Genomic DNA, 16,089 nt, shown 5'->3' with positions numbered 1-16,089 from the left:
CCCAAATCACATCTCTTTCTTCTTGGTTGGTCTTCTAAAGGTTTATTTATCTTTCCGAGGGAATAATATTATTTTTGTTTGTTTTCTGTGTTGCAGTATTTCACACCAGTATTTATTGTCTTTATTTCCCCCCTATGGATTTGCTTTGTTCTTCTGAAAACTGTTCAGCTTCTTGAAATAGAAGTCAAGATTATTCCTTTGAATCTCAAATATATAAACATGAATCGGCTTCACTTCCTCTGCAGGCGGTGCTTTAGTGTACTTCATCCCTTTTCTGTTTCGTTTTAACATTTTTAATCACAAAGTATGTTTTTTTTATTGTCCTTGTGATTTGTTTCTCGACTTTATTGCTCAGTACCAAGGTATCTTTATATTTGTGTTTCTGTGAAATTTGCAACTTTCATTGTTGATGCTTCATCTCATCCCATTCTGACTGGAGAGCATACTTCCCAGTGTTCCTGAGAGGAGCTGCAGCCATTGCCTTGCCCGTGGGCCATCCTGAACACTGACTGGAGCAGACTAGGTGCCTTGTTGCCTGTGGAATTCCACACGACTCTTTCTTAGGCCTGTTTGGCTGTTTGTGTTCATTTCTCTGCTGTGAATTGTGACAAGTAAAATCTCAACCTTGTAGAATTGTCTACAATTCTCCTCTCTTCTGTTAGTTTTTGTTTTCTATGATTTTGAGATTTTTCTTGGTGTTACTTCAGATATTTTAATGTATTGACTTCTGGCATTAAATTTTCTCACTGTTTTTATTTTTTCTTTTGTTTTAAAATTGATTTTCCCTTTTTGTCATTGCTAATTTTTTGGTGGCATCTGTTAGTATATTTATTTCCCTTAATTGTTGTTTTCAGCCTGCTTCTTTGAACGTAAAGCTTATCTCCTTTTCAAAAGCACATAGTTGGGTCTTGCTTTTCTTAAACTTATCTGGCATGTGGTTCGATTGTTGGATAAGCACTGGGGTTGCTATGGTTGAGTTTATTTTTGCCTTGTGATCTTTGTTTTCCACAGTCATGATTTTGTTTCTATTTTGTATTCCTCCTCTGCCATTTTTTTTCCACATTTAGTGAGTTCTTTCTGAGGCTGCATTCTGTTCATTTAATAATCTTTTCACTATACTTTTGCGAGTTGCATCTTAGCGATGGTTTCAGAAGTCACCGCCCATACCTTACTGCTTCAGGACCACTTCAGACTTCAGTTTCCTTGGTCCGGGGCAGATGCAGGGATGCTCTTCTGCCTTTTCATTCCCTTTAGGCTTTTATCTTTTCCCATTTTTAATTATACACATCACATCTCCAACAGGAAGAGAACGGAATGCTGTGAAATTATTACTTTAGATGATTTTTTAAGAGTGAAGAAAAGAGGACAGTATATATTTATATCACCTGTTATATTTAATTTATGGTTCTTGTTCTTTGGATCTGTTTCTATGTATTTAACTTGCCATTAGGGTCATTTCCATAGTCTAAGCTTTGGCCAGGCACATCCTCATTAAGGTTATGTTAGGAATATTTTTTTATAGTTTGAAATAAATTCAAATTTGTTATAAATGTTTGCTTCTTTTGCTACTCTTCAAGCATTGATTATGTAAAGTTTCCCCCACAATATAGCGTGTATATTATGTGGATAACTTACATGACTCTCTTCCCTCAGAGTCACAAACACTCCATGTGTATACGGCCATATCTACCGTATTATAATGTCTCACGCCAGCTGGCCACCTTCACTCTCAAGGGATCTTTGGTGAGTACATATGTTTGACTTTCATTTTGCTTTCAAAATTTGTGTTGGGGTTAGACAGATGGCCTAGTGGTTAAGAGTGCTTGCTACTTTCTTTAAAGATGGGAACCTCTGTCAAATAACTCACAACTACATAGAACTCTAACTACAGAGGATCTCATGCCTTCTTCTGGTCTCCAAATGTCACACATGTGAGCACACAGAAATAAGCAAATAAAATAAATCTTTACAAATTTATGAAAATTTTGTGTTATATTACAGGCCATCAGTTCTTAAGTGAAGTCTTGTATTATGGAATTTGTATACAAATGGAACCTGTCCTGGTGCCTTGTATCTTCTGCATTTCCCTTTTTAATAATAGTCTTATGTAATAGCTAGTCTAGCCTGGCCTCACTACACAGTGGAGGATGACCACAAACTCCTGAGCACCCCACCTTTTCCTGCTGAGTGCTGGGATTACAGGCCTGTGCCAGTACACCTGCTTCAGGGGGTGCTGGGCAAGGAATGCTAGGCAAGCTGGCCAACAACCGAGCCACATCACCAGCCTCTTCTGACCTTCACAAACAAAGACAGAGGCCAGTACCGGATAAAGCTGCCTGTGGCTTTGGGGACTTTAAAAAGTCCTTTGTAGGAAAACTATTATTGGTGGTCTAAGATCAATTCTGTGACGTAAAGGATTTTCATTTTCCTTTTCTTTTTTTCTTTCTTCCTTTCTCCTCCTCCTCCTCCTCCTCCTCCTCCTCCTCCTCCTCCTCCTCCTCCTCCTCCTCCTCCTTCTTCTTCTTCTTTTTTTTGAGACAGGGTTTCTCTGTATAACAGCCCTAGCTGTCCTGCAATTCACTCTGTAGACCAGGCTGGTCTTGACCTCACAAAGATCTGCCTGCCTCTGCCTCTGCCTCTGCCTCTGCCTCTGCCTCTGAGTTCTGCCATTAAAGGCATATAGCAACCACCACCTGGTGAGAAATTTTCAAGCTCTAAAGCTTAGAGTATTCCATACTGAAAAACAAACAAACAAAGCCCAATTAAACAAAAATACCCAAAAGCCACCAATTTTTTTAAACCTCTTATTAAAGTTGAAATGGAAGAGACCAGTGTACTTCTTACTAGTGATGTCACAGAATAAGTTTTTATGCCAGAGAATTATAGGCAGCACAGAGAGTGGACTGGCTGCATTCTGTATTTGATTAAACGCCCTACTCCAGGAAGCTGGAAGGCTTCAGAAAGAGGCACTGATCTAGGCTCTGCTATTGAACAGCTGTCTCCAAAATCAAGCCAAAAGCTACATGTTTATTCTTTTTATTGCAAGCTCATGCCACCCACGTATTTATCTAAAGCACATGACAAAGACGGTCAGAGATGTTACGACAGCCCAGCTACGTGTGGCGGTTACTGCTCAGAAGCCCTAAGATGCCGCTTGAAATGTTTCTTTACCAAGTTGTTCAAAATCATGTGGGTCTGGTGCTTTCCGTGTGGTCCAACTGTGAGCGTGGAGATGCATCTCCTCTTGAATTCTCTTGAAAGAGGAGTCTCTTTCTTATATATGTCTAGAATTATTGCCATTGTCAATGTGGCACTCAGGATTTACTGACTTGAGAGAAATTACTGTAGTATATAATAATTATAATGAATGATAAGTATTAAAATATGAAGACTAATTTAAGATACTTTTAGGACATTATTAATTATTCATACTGGATCTTCAGTTTTTGGTTAGCATTTCTGCATTCACCATAATATTATATACTTTGAAGGAAAAAATTTAGAACATAATGATTACCTTTGAAGACGTTTAATTTTATATGGATGTCAATAACACAAGAAGGCAGAAGAAAGCGAGGTAAGAGTCTGTAATAATAAGTAAAGACATTTTAAAGTAATTAAATGTTTAAGAAAGCTTCTTTTTACATTGGGAGGCCAAGGCACTAAGACCTGTGATTGACATTTGCCAGTATTCTCAGGTGTTAATGCAGTGAGCTAACAGGGTACAGAGATTTATTATCTGTAGCGCTCTCTCCTGAAAAGGAAGCATGACAGTCTTCTGGGACCCTAGCCACGGTCACAGAGGAAAGCCCGTTGTTCCCGAGGACTCTCAGTTTAAGGTGGTGGCTTAATCAGGAAAAGCAGTAGACAGATTCAGTTGTACACCAACTTAACACAAGGCCAGAGAACACATACTCAAAAGCAGACGGCGGGAGCACTTCTGAGCATGCCCAGTTGAGTATTGTTACCGATCCAGGCTGATTTGGTTCCCTAACAATGCAAGTCAGTGTCTCAAGGGCTGTGCTGGTTTTCCTCGGGTTTCTCTGGAATGTCTCCACTGAAACAAAGCCAGAAGAGGACAGTCGTGCTGGTTCTTTAACGCGGGCGTTTGTTGCTGGTGGTGCCTGCTTTGCTCAGTGGCTAGTGTTCGTAGGAAACGAAAGCGTTGCTGGAGCCTGTCTTCCTGTTTCCGAAAGTGTAACTGTGTTAACCTTGAGACAGTTCTTTCCGCAGCGTGATGAGAGACCGATTCCAGGATGTGATGAATCTCTCAAGCGTGCTTTCTTGTGTTTTCTTCCCAGAGAGAAATACAAGAGCTCCAGGTGTGGTATACCAAGCTCAGAGGACCATCGGAGAGGCTTCATTTCAAACAACTGGACTCTCTATGGGTAGTCTTAAAATTGATTCCTCCGTTGGGGGCATTACAATAGTAAAAAGGAACAAAAGTGATCGATGAATTAAAAGGGAAGTTGATTTTATGACAGCAGGCGGTAGAGATAAACATCTCTCCATATTTTTCTTAAACAGAAATCCTGAGTAAGGTGTGAAAACCTTGTGTATCCGTAGCTGTATTAGTGCTTGTTTATACTGGTGGATGTGTGCACTGCTGTCTGGCCGCCCAAGTGAGAGATGTAGGTCTCCTTTGAGGTTGTTTCCCTCTGTCCGTCCTGGTCTGTCCCCTTGGCAGTTGGCTGTAGGCAGTTCTGCCCTCTGTGTTTTCTCTTATTCGCCATTGTTTCTTGTTCTCCCCGCTGCCTGTCTCCACTCTTCATTATGGCCTCATTGTTCAGAAACTGCCCACAGTTTCAACAGACTCCAGTCTGAGTCTCGGGGCAAGCCGTGGCCCTGCTGCTAGAGCGGTGTGCCTGGAGTCCTTGGTTTGGAATGCGTCATCGTTCTTCCCCGTCAGTTCACTTTCCCCACGTGACCATCACTGTCCTGTCATGTGATCACCACTGTCCTCTCAGGCGCTGGAAGATAGCTTTCCCTTCCAGAGGCAGATCTCAGTAGCTGGCCTCTCCTCACAGAGAGTAAACTCCTAAAATGGCTTCCATCGTATCTCTGAAGATATGTCAGCTCAAGTGTCCATTTCTTTGAAGCCTTGCTCACCTGACCCAGTGCAGAACTCTTTGTGGATCTCATTAAGTACCCCATACCCCTCCCCCAGGACTTTCGTTACCTTGAGATTGGGGCTCTGCCTTGTTTTAGTCCAGATGTGTTTGATCCTTGGTAGTTCCCCAGGGAAGGTTGCAAAGAGTGAACTGGCCCAAGCAAGCATATTACATCATCGAACTGACTTTATCGGCTGCGTTTTTAATAATAATGTTCTGACAATTAGCTAGTCAGTATCAGTAATTAAATACCCATTAGAACACTCTCTACTTGTATAATAATTTGCTAGAAATCGTATAATACAATTGACTTCTCCCATAGGAATGTTATCTGGCGTTAATCCTGAGCCAGAATGTGGCACTGGGTATCCATGTTTCTGCATCTTTTTACCCTTAAAGCCAAGAAATAATGGTAAAAAGAAATAATAGTTTAGTGTAGATAAAAACTCATTAAAGTTTGAAAGACGGGCTCAAGCTCAGTACCCACGTTAGTTATGCGGGATTCTAATGTTCCCAGAAGGCAGTGCCTATTACAGGAACTGGGCTCTAGAGAGTGTTTCCTCTGGCCATACATTGAAGCAAGCTAAGCAGACCCTTTTTACACATCTGGTCTGATTCTCACAACAGCCTTCTGAGATATGTGTCCAGAGCCTTGAGATGAAAAACTTAGAAAAGACTGCGTTGCTAGGGTCGTACATGTGACCTAAACCTAGCCTAGTAATTGAAGCTAAAACTGAGAGTTCCATGTGCAGATTTTGGTTCTTAGCTCTCCAGTGTGCGAGGTTCCTAGTGCTCACCAGCCGAGCTGTCTGGGAGCTTATGTGCCTTCTTGTCTGTTAGTGAAGCTCTGGAAGAAACAAGCAGCCTCTGAGTTGCATTAATCAAACCAACGTGAGCTTCAAGGAACTTGCAGTGGGACGGAGGAGGCGGCTGACGGATAGAGACTTCCAGCCATCTTGGCCTTTCCCCTTTTTCTGTTGGAACTTCTTTTCTACAAAATATCATCTATACCCTCTTGAAAAACACTCTTAGAAAGCGCCGAGGGCCTTAGCGTTGCTGTGTCTTCCCCACGTGTTTAGGAAGCTCTAGCAGAATGACTGTCTAAGCTTGCTTCTTTCAAAGCTGTCCCCATGCCCACGCCCCTGAGGTTTCTAGCACCTGGCCGTGAACGTGGGGCCGTCTTCTTTTTCAGCTCCTGGACAGCGGTGGCAGTTTTGCCTTGGAACTGCAGGAGGACGAGCTGGTGACACTCACCACTCTGACCACAGGCCACAAAGGCAGCTACCCTCCGCCTCCCAAGTCGCGGCCCTTCCCGAGAAGCTATAAGGATGATTTCAACGTTGGTGAGTGGTCTCTAACCTGCCTCACCTGCCATCCATCCTCTGCAGAGCAGAGCACTGTCTTCTCGTCAGACTGCACGGATGACAGATCGCAGGATGTCCAAAGTCCTGATGTCCCTTTCAGCCCTTTGAGTTTTACCTGGTTAAAAGATAGCTAATGTTTCCGGTTCTTTGAGGCGAAGTTGTATGTTTCAGTTCCAGAAAAAGATGCAGTCGTCATTGTGAGGAGGAAAGTTATAATTCTAAGCCCTTTTGGGGGAAGCATAAGATGATAGCTGGGTACCGCCTCCTTGACCGGCCCTACGTGTTTCTCTCATGTGGAGGCTAAATCATGGTGCCAGGGAACTGAGTGCCTAAGGGCAGCCATGCTAGAGTTAGGGGCTTCAGCTCATGGCTTGCTGGAGCTGAACCCTCGCGTCTTCAGGAGGGTCTGCCCTGCTGTGATGGAGAAGCCTTGGAGGATGGGCCGTTGGGAAACCATCTGAAAGCAGAAGTGAGCTCGTTGTGCTTGTATCTCTAGAGGACCAGCAAGCAGCGGCATTTGCTTTCCAAGCAGTAGTGGTTGGTGGGCCCGAAGGCTTCAAAGTTGAGTCCAGTAGCTCTATAATCTGCCTCCAAAACTGACGGCTGTCGATGTAGAGTGTCCAGATGTACAGCGTGATGTACCCGCATCCTCCTGTAGAGGGCAGCACTGCTTGTTCCACAGAACAGGGAGACTCCCGCCTGTGCCACTCCCTGCTGGGTCTCACATTCCCGTGGCAGGGCATGAATGTTCAGCTGCTTGACATAGAAAGGCCTTTGGGCTCTGGTGCTGGCATCTCCAAATATCACACACACTCACACACACACACACGTCTTTAGGTCTAAATTTTGGTAGGTTTTAAGTATTATTTATATTTTAAAAATCACTGGAAAGTGTCTCACAATATTCCACAGGTATCAGACAGGAGGGCACTGGTAAGGGGTTGATGCTCGGCCTCTGAGACACTAAGCAGAAGATTTGTTGTGCTCTGAACAGATTACCCATTTTTTAGCGAAGCTCCGAACTTTGCTGATCAGACCGGCGTGTTTGAGTACTACATAAATAACGAAGACCCCGGACCGCATCGCTTCACACTGCGCCAAGTTCTCAATCAACGACCTATCACCTGGGCTGCGGACGCTTCCAGCACCATCAGCATTATAGGCGATTACCACTGGTGTGTGAGAGAGATGCCCTCAGTGTCTAACTTCCTGATCTGGGTCCATTCTGAGTGACAAGCTTGCGGTAGTCCTCATGTGAAGAAGCCTACTAGGCAGGTCATGGTTGTGTGAACTCGGATGACCTCAGATTATTCCAGGTTGATAATAACTTTAGTGAGAGAAGTTTAACTTTAAAGGAAGAATTGAGACTACTTGGGACTTTATTATATAATAAATAACATAATATGTTATAATTATAATTTAATGCTTCCTTGCAGACCTTGTGATTTGAAGTTTATCAGAGTGGATTTGTTGAGCTGGTGTTGCCACCTGCTGGACAAGCCGTAGAATTACACCTAAGCTAAGTCTAGGAAGCTACTTAAAAAGCAATCCTAAACATCCAAGCCTTTCTTTAGATATATATTAAACACACAAGTTATATATTTTTTTGCCAGTTAAAATGCAATTGACAAAACTTGTACCTTTACCTTTAATTTAGTTATGGAATTTTAGGGTGCTGACTTACTGTTTTGCCCGCTTTAGGTAGTATTTTTTACTTTTCTCATTACACATACCTACAAATTCTCTCTCTGTGTGTCTCTCTCTGTCTCTGTCTCTCTCTCATTTCCCCTCTTTCTTTCTCTCTCCTTTTCTCCTCTCTCCTCTCCCCCCCGCCCCTCCTCCCCTATGTGGTAAAGTTCAGCTGGGAACAATTCACTTCAGAAGGAGCTTTGTGAGATGTGAAGGACACACAGCTCTGGACCCCATACCCTTGCACCTTGTTTCCGAGATAGATGCCCTGGTACCCTTACTCTTGCTTTTGCTAAATCAGTGATGTCCACACTCTCCTTCCTCTTTGCTGTTAGGTGTTTAGTATGAAGTGGGTTGTTTTCAGGGAAGATGTTTTGAAACGGGAGAGTTGTGTCAGAGGGAAAGAGCTGTACCTGGTAACGTGTTTCAAAGGAAACCAACAGAGAGGAGAGCTATTGTAAGAGCTCTGATAGTTCCTGCGTGGCAGAATCTTTCCCTTCCCTTGATAGCCCCATGGGCCAGTGAGCCTATAACCAGTGCTTTGCTGCAGTTTGTACAGGTCTCAGGCAGACATACTATGCAGAGTAAAATGCTTCTCAAAGTGGTATTTGTGGGCCAGCATCATCACAGTACCTGGGAAGTCTCATTCAAGGGCCCACCTCAGACCTACTGAATTAGTACCATGAAGATGATACCATTCTGCTGAGTTAGCAAACCCTTTGTTATATCTCTGAGGTCCTGATGCAGAATCAACATAAAATATTATCTTCATTTCTTTGAGGTTTATTTGATGGATATATGGGTGTTTTGCCTCTGTATATGCCTGTGTGCCCTGTACGTGTTTTGCTGGCAAAGCCCAGAAGAAGGCATCGACTCTCCTGAAACTGGAGGTGCACACAGCCGTGAGCTGCTGTGTGAGTGCTGGGAACTGCGCCAGGGCCATCCGGTGGGGCCGCTCCAGCTCTCAAATCGACTGTCCTTTTAGAGACAGAATTTAGTCAGATCTTTAAGGAAGTTAAAGTTCCTTAATCTTGATATGATTGAAATGTACAATTGGCCTCAGAGTAGTTAATACACCCCTGGCATGGGCTGCCTGCTGTGTTGTTGATGGAAATGTAGGTAAATCTTTCTATTCAGACTCACCAGAAACTTTGCCTTTCTGCACTATGGAAGTGCCTCATTCAGTATCACACTACAGGATGACAAACTCTTTAGTATAGAAAGGCAAGTAGCATACCGTTCCAGTGCCTAAAACTAGTAAACACTGTCCACCAACCCACTGAAAGAATCAACAAAGTTGGTTCGCTTAATCGTGTAAAACTAGAAACAGCCGTCAGTGAGGATTCTTGAAGCCCATCCTCGCTACCCGTTCAGACAGAGCCAGTTACTCCCTCAACTGAGGACGGGAGACATTTGTTACCACTGGGTTGGTACCATGAATGCAGAGGTAACTGACTCTTTGATCCTGCAGGACCAACATGACTGTGCAGTGTGATGTCTACATAGAGACCCCTCAGAGAGGGGGCGTGTTCATCGCTGGAAGGGTGACCAAAGGGGGTATTTTGGTGAGGACGGCTACAGGAGTTTTCTTCTGGATTTTCGCAAACGGATCTTACAGAGTCACAGCTGACCTGGGTAAATGACACATCTCAACGGGTCAGGACTTACGTGGAGCCTGTGTGTCTAGGGGGAAGAATTTCAGCGTGTGTCAAGTCCCGAGCCATTCGGAACCACAGCTATTCAGTTAGTGTGGAGGAGTGCAGCTCAGCAATGAGAAGGAACAGTAGGAAGGGTTGTGCGCTCGGGGTGTGCAGCGCTGTGAGGGTGAGCTTGTGAGGACTGACCGGGTGGGGTAGTGATGGAGGGAGAACACTGGGGAGCCTCTTGGAAGACTGGAAGTATTGGTGCTTATGGAAATCAAGGGGCAGGTTGAGCCTCTTAGCACGGAGACTCCTATCCCCCATACACAGAATGCTGGGAAGGAGTTTTTGCCTTTTCTCTCTGGCATCTGTCTCGGCAGCACTGGCTTATGTGGAACAGCTCTTGATGCTGAGTGGGGGCCTAGGTGCTCGTTGACACTGGATTGCACAGGTCACACAGCTGCAGTGACATGAGGTCTTGTGGTGGTAACTTCTTAATTCTCAATCTCTTGGCTTACCACATTAGTGACTTTTTTATTTTATAATTTTCTGCTCTTTGTTCCAACTCTGGAAATAAAATAATAGAGAGTAGCAGGTGGTAAGGGTATTGTCAGAGTGTGGCCCATCTAGGAGGTACCTCATTGATATATAGATTGCTTGTCCCCAAGTCCCCAAAACCAGTTAGTGGTGGAGGCAGAACTAGGAATTTCAACCTGCATCTTCAGTACCCACCGCTGTAGTTCGAAGTCACCTCTTGATGTCTAACCCTTGCTTTCTTCCAGACATTCAGACACCCTAAGTGGAAAGCTAGCTTATTCGATTCTCTCTCTGTTGTATTGATGCTGTTTTCATGGAAGCGTATCTACTAGCTGATAGTCTCTAGTAGCCTTGGACTGCTCCATTCAGATATAAGTGTATCTGTGGGTTTACATGCTGATAATGTCAGATATGGTTGGTTTTTAAGTTTATCTCATTTCTTTTGCTGTGAGCGCACGTATGTTCTGTGGTGTAGAATCCACTCTCAGAACGGGCTTGTGTAGTGTGTAGCCGTATGAGGAATTCTCCTTGGAAGTCACTTACAGATCTGGAAATGAAGGGACCGTGCCTCCCTAAGGCAGACTTAACTACATACAGGTGCTATTTCTGAAGCTCCCGGAGTTGTATGAACCTGGGATTTAGGTTTTACACGTAGCCCAGCTGAGAGATTGTTTTGTGTTACAGGTGGATGGATCACATATACTTCAGGACGCGCTGACATTACAGCGAAAAGATGGTATACACTCCGCCTAAGCATTAAGGTAAGTATTGCAGACAAGAAAGAGTGAAAATAAAATGTGTAACTTTCTAGAGTTTTCTGTTTGAAAACAAGTAGAAGGGTAGAAACGATGAAACGGGGGAGTCTGCTGTGGAGTCATTAAAGCCTCTGTCCAGAGATGGAGTGCTGTGTCAGAGAGACCCAGAAGCTGACATTTTAGAACCTGTTTAAATTTTTTTTTTTTTTTTTTTTTTTGTCTTTTAGATTGAGGTGTAATTGGTTAAGTGAGCAGCTGAACTAGCTGTTCTCGGTGTTCTTGAACCAAGAGTGTAAATAGAACCCGCCAGAGTAGCAAAGCCATTGAAGCTTATCCCTGCTGGTCTATGTTAGAGATGATCCTGGAGTGATCATGGGAGAAAGGAAGTCTAAGCATCAGCATCAGCATCCTTGGTTGATCACGCGGTGCTGGCTGACTGTGTTCCTGAAGGATGCTGTGTGGGAAAGTGTCTTCCCTAGTAGCATCAGCATCCTTGGTTGATCCCGCGGTGCTGGCTGACAGTGCTCCCGAAGGATGCTCTGTGGGAAAAGTGTCTCTTCCCTAGTGGTTCTTTCATTCCTTCGCTTAGGTTGTAAATAGAAATTAAAATTGAGACTGAAAAAACTTAAAATGTTTCACTTGGTATCCATTCAACCACTGAAAATGAGAATTCTGATTTTTAAGCTCTTTATTAGTAGACTTGAGGATCTAGTTAGGGTGTGGTTAGTTTATTTGATCATACCGTTCTTAATGGCATAATTGGTTTTACTTGTTCTTTGACAGAATGATCCCAAACATAGTTCCTGAATGTTTATGTGGTGTGATTGGTAGAGACAGGCAAGAAGAATTGCATTTCTTTCTTTATAATTGCAGTTTATTGTTAACTTATTTTTGAGAATTTCCTATAGTGTAGTTTGGTATATTCACCACCCATCTCCTACCAGATCTAACCTCTTCCCTACCCACATGACTTTGTGTCCTCTTTTTTTTTTTTTTTAAATCTATCACATCTAATTTACATTGCCCACATCCTCTTGGGTGTGTGACTGTCCCTTTGAGCATGTTCTATCTCCCAGGGGCCACATGCTTTAAGAAAACTTAAGCTTCCTCTCAGTGTGGTTGTCAGTTGCCAGGTGCTCCTCGGCCTGGGACGGGAGGGGCCTCATCCCCACCTCTTCTCTCCACGTTGGCAGTTCGTCTGCTTACAAAGGGCTCATGCATGCCGTCACAGTTGCTGTGAGTTCATAATCCAGATGTCCTGATGGGTCCAGAAAACCACTTTCCTGTCGTCACCCATTGTATCTGGCCCTTATAAACCCCTGTCTCCTCTTCTGCATGATCCCCGAGCCTTGGCAGGATGGGTGTGATGTAGGTGTCCTGTTTAGGGTGGAACATTCTCTACACCTGGCCCAGTTGTGAGTCTATGTGTTAATCACCATCTGCTGCAAAAGGAAGCTTCTCAGATGGGGGTTGAAAGCCGCATTAGTCTATAGGCTTAAGTCACTAAGAGTTGGCGTAACATATGTTCATTAAGTGGAATAATAGCGGTGGTGGGATCTCTCCTGGATCCTATGACGTGTTAATAGTGCCAGGTAGGTAAGAGAGAAACACTAAAAGGTCTATTCCTAAGTCCAATTCTGCCACCAATGTTTCTTTTGAGACTTGGGGCAGACCAATTAACTTCTGCCATTCTCTGAATTGGAATTAGCTACCTTCTAGATTAGTCATGCTGGATGAAGGACTTCATACTCAGGACTGGGCAAGCATTTGACCTGAAGAGCCAGATGGGAGATAGTGGGGCTTGTGGTCCATGTGCTCGGTGCTCCAGCCACTCAACTCTGGAGTTGTCATGTGATAGCCATGGCAGACAGGAGGAGAATGATTAGTGTGTTTGCATGCCAATCAAAGTTCACTGTGGAAATAGGTGGCTGGCTGGGGCCTTGGTTTGCTGAGCTCTAAGTCAGTAACTTGGAAATGAGTCCAGGCACAGTTATGAAGAAATTATGGCCCCCTTTCTCTGGCTTCCTAGTCATGGCAGTTAGAGAAGACTGTGCCAACTGGGCCATGCTTGAGTTTAGACGTGGATGAGACTGAGAACAAGCTAAGTAGCCCTCATAGCTGGTGCAGAAGGTGGCTGGTCTAGCCTTGTCTAGGGAGCATCTGGAAAGCCAGAATGGCTGGAGCCTGGGGAGTGGGACCAGGAGGCACACTGTGGCCCCGTGGGACAGGCCATATGTCTAATATGATTTGTGTGTGTGTGTCCCTTGGCCCAGGGCTAATGGCCACTGCTCTAGAAGTGGCAGGGGGTGTCCAGGAGTGCCTTTGAGAGGGAGACAGTTGTGCACTTGTGTAGCCAGAGGCATATGGATTCACACTGGGCCCTGGGTGACTTGGATTTGTTTCCTGGATCCCCTGGAGCCTTCAACATAGAATCTTACTCAGCCCAACTCTCAGTGTCTTCATCTATAAAATTAAAGAGCAATGCATTGTAATTTTGAGAGAGAAATATTGGTGCTGGGTTTTGGCCTAATAGTTGGACTCTCCAGCACTTTCTCTTTTGAAAGTAGCTTATTTTAGGTGGCTAGCTGTGCCTTTGAGTGTGTGTTCATAGTGTGCTGCAGACGAGGCAATAAAGGGTGAAATTTACAATTTACCGTGTGCCAGACAGTAAGGGAAATGAAATGGCCACTTTCTGAGAAAGACACACTTGATTTCTTCCCCTCATTACCAGTAAATCACACCTCTGTGCACTTTCCTTCCTCCCCCAGCACTTCGCCCCATGGTTCAGTTTAACTACTGCTCTTCTGACCTAAGAGTAGCCCTTCCATATGGCTTTGTAGTGATATGCTCCTCGTGGGCACAAAAGAGCAAAAGGAAGGCTAACTCCTTCTCTGGCTGGGTGCACAGTCCTTAATTGAGACCTTGAGCACAGAGCAGTTTGCAGCAGGCGTTTGGGCTCAGCAAACTCCGGAAGAATCTCCCTTGGCCAAAGTGCCCGTGTGTGCAACTGCAGTGCTGTTTCAGTGGCCTTTTGTCTGAAGCTTCGTAATAATGCTATAAAAATATTACGGTCTTGTTTTGGGGTTTGGTTTTGGGTGGAATATCAGGAAACATCGAGGTTTAATGTATTTTGGGAACTGTTTAAACAGGTACCTCTTATTAATTCTTTCAGAAAAATTTTGATATATTTTAGACTTTTGCTCAAACACATGAAATTGTATTTTACAGTTCTAGGTCTTGAATGAGAGAGATGTTTGTTCCACTAAGTATGTGAGCTACATTCTTAAATGGACTTCCGAGGATCATTTCCACCTTTTCATGGGACACCTTTCTCTCTCCTGCAGGGTTATTTCGCCTCTGGCGTGTTGAACGGCAAGGTCCTGTGGGAAAACATCCCTGTGAAATACTCAGGGAACGGCTGGGCTGCGATTGGAACGCACACCTTCGAGTTTGCGCAGTTTGACAACTTTCACGTGGAAGCAGCTCACTAGTACTCACAGGGCCTCGAGACGCTATTTGGATTTTCTATTTTTGATTTAGATTCAGGGCCACTTTTGATGGACCTATATGTGAGCCTTTGAGGCTAGCAATAATGAAGAGTATGTAGGGAAGATGGCACACGGTTGCCAGATCCTGTGAAAGATTTAATTAGAACGAATTCCGGAAGGAATGCGGATGTCTTTGGCATTGCCTGCGGTAGCCTTAACACTGTTGGTCCCATCCTTCAGGAGTGGTTTGGGTGGTACCTGCCTTGTAGTCTTGGCGCTGATACCTTGGTAGCTCTCTCCATACTGTTTGTAAATGATCATGCAGATGGCCGGGACCTGAGGACCACAGGTGGTTTGTGTCTAAGTGAGTGGAGGCATCCTTAGAAGATGCTGATGCTTAAGAGGAGGCTGATGAACACTCAGTGCACACTTTAACATGCTGTCCTCTCTCTCTCAGAAACACACACACACACACCCTCTCTCCCTCACGTGCCCCTCTCCCTCCCTCCTCCCTCCTTCTCTCTCTGCCTTCCTCCCCCCATAATGGAATTGGTGGGATGATTTGAAAAAATACCTCATTAATAAACTAACTCCAAAGCCATTTTTGCAGTAATAAAAGTAATCAGAGTAAACTGGGTTGTTTGTATTCCTTCATTATCTACTTCTGGCTTTTGGCTCTCATCACCCTTATAACTGTCTTGAGAATTTCCCCCTCATCTCTTCTGCCCTTTACAGTATGTCCTCACAGGTGCCTCCGGAAACAGCCGAGCACTAACGAATGCCCTCACCTCTCTCTGTGTGGCAGGAGGGTACACTTAGCCTTTTACTAGCTTACTAAATTGGGTCATGTCCTAGTGTTTTTATGGATAGGTGCACTTAGTATGTTCCTACTGTTTATATTTAAGTGTTGGTAAGCATTAATGTAACTCTTAGAACCAAATCAGTTTTTCATGTGGATAAAGAGAACTCGGGAATTCTTTATAAGGAAAAATTACTCATTGAATTAATTCCACGACATGGGACTTTGTGTCAGTCTCACACTGGTAGAACTAGAAGGAGGTTTTGTGTTGCTTTTAAAAACTTGAAGATAATTGCCAGTATAATTCAGATTAAAGAAAAATACATTTAAACCACGTCTAAATGATTTATAATTTAGATTTTTAAATATTTTTGAAAACTAACATACAATTTATATATAATAGAATATTCCCATTTGAAGCGTGTAGTTTGTTTTGATAAGGTAAATATTCCTTTGTAACCAGCACTGCGATGACGCCATCAACTATCTCCATCACCCCGGAGGGCTTTCTGTTACACCCGCACAAGCACTCTGCTTCTGTTGCTAAACATGTGTTTGCTATGGAAGCGACATGATGTGCATTGCAGCCTTCAGAATGGTTGCTTTCCATCAGCATGAGGCTGTGAAATTTGTCCAGGTTGTCGCTTGCCGAAGTGGTCGGCTCCTTTCTGTTTCTGAAGAGAACTCCACTGAATGGCTATGGCAC

The 16,089-nt window shown here is 44.0% G+C and overlaps 1 protein-coding gene across 3 annotated transcripts in view; it reads left to right on the top strand.

The window, feature by feature from the left end:
* The window catches only part of Galc (galactosylceramidase), a 45,855-nt gene extending 30,165 nt beyond the window's left edge, over window positions 1-15,690 (top strand). For 2 of the 3 annotated variants that reach the window (XM_050151376.1, XM_050151377.1), the window contains exons 11-17: window positions 1,654-1,743; window positions 4,302-4,388; window positions 6,304-6,454; window positions 7,470-7,650; window positions 9,636-9,799; window positions 11,026-11,102; window positions 14,441-15,690. In XM_050151376.1, the coding sequence (XP_050007333.1) occupies window positions 1,654-1,743; window positions 4,302-4,388; window positions 6,304-6,454; window positions 7,470-7,650; window positions 9,636-9,799; window positions 11,026-11,102; window positions 14,441-14,587 (897 nt within the window). In that variant the 3' untranslated portion in view covers window positions 14,588-15,690. The remainder of the gene's footprint in view (window positions 1-1,653; window positions 1,744-4,301; window positions 4,389-6,303; window positions 6,455-7,469; window positions 7,651-9,635; window positions 9,800-11,025; window positions 11,103-14,440) is intronic. The other variant, XM_050151378.1, reaches the window with a different exon arrangement.
* The last annotated feature ends 399 nt before the right edge of the window (window positions 15,691-16,089 follow it).

The sequence above is a fragment of the Alexandromys fortis genome, unplaced genomic scaffold (genome assembly GCF_014885135.2).
Source record: "Alexandromys fortis isolate MF-2015 unplaced genomic scaffold, M_Fortis_MF-2015_v1.1 scaffold_63, whole genome shotgun sequence".
Classification (NCBI taxonomy): domain Eukaryota; kingdom Metazoa; phylum Chordata; class Mammalia; order Rodentia; family Cricetidae; genus Alexandromys; species Alexandromys fortis.
Note: the sequence above shows the minus strand (reverse complement) of the source record. Positions and strands in the feature narration are given on the sequence as shown.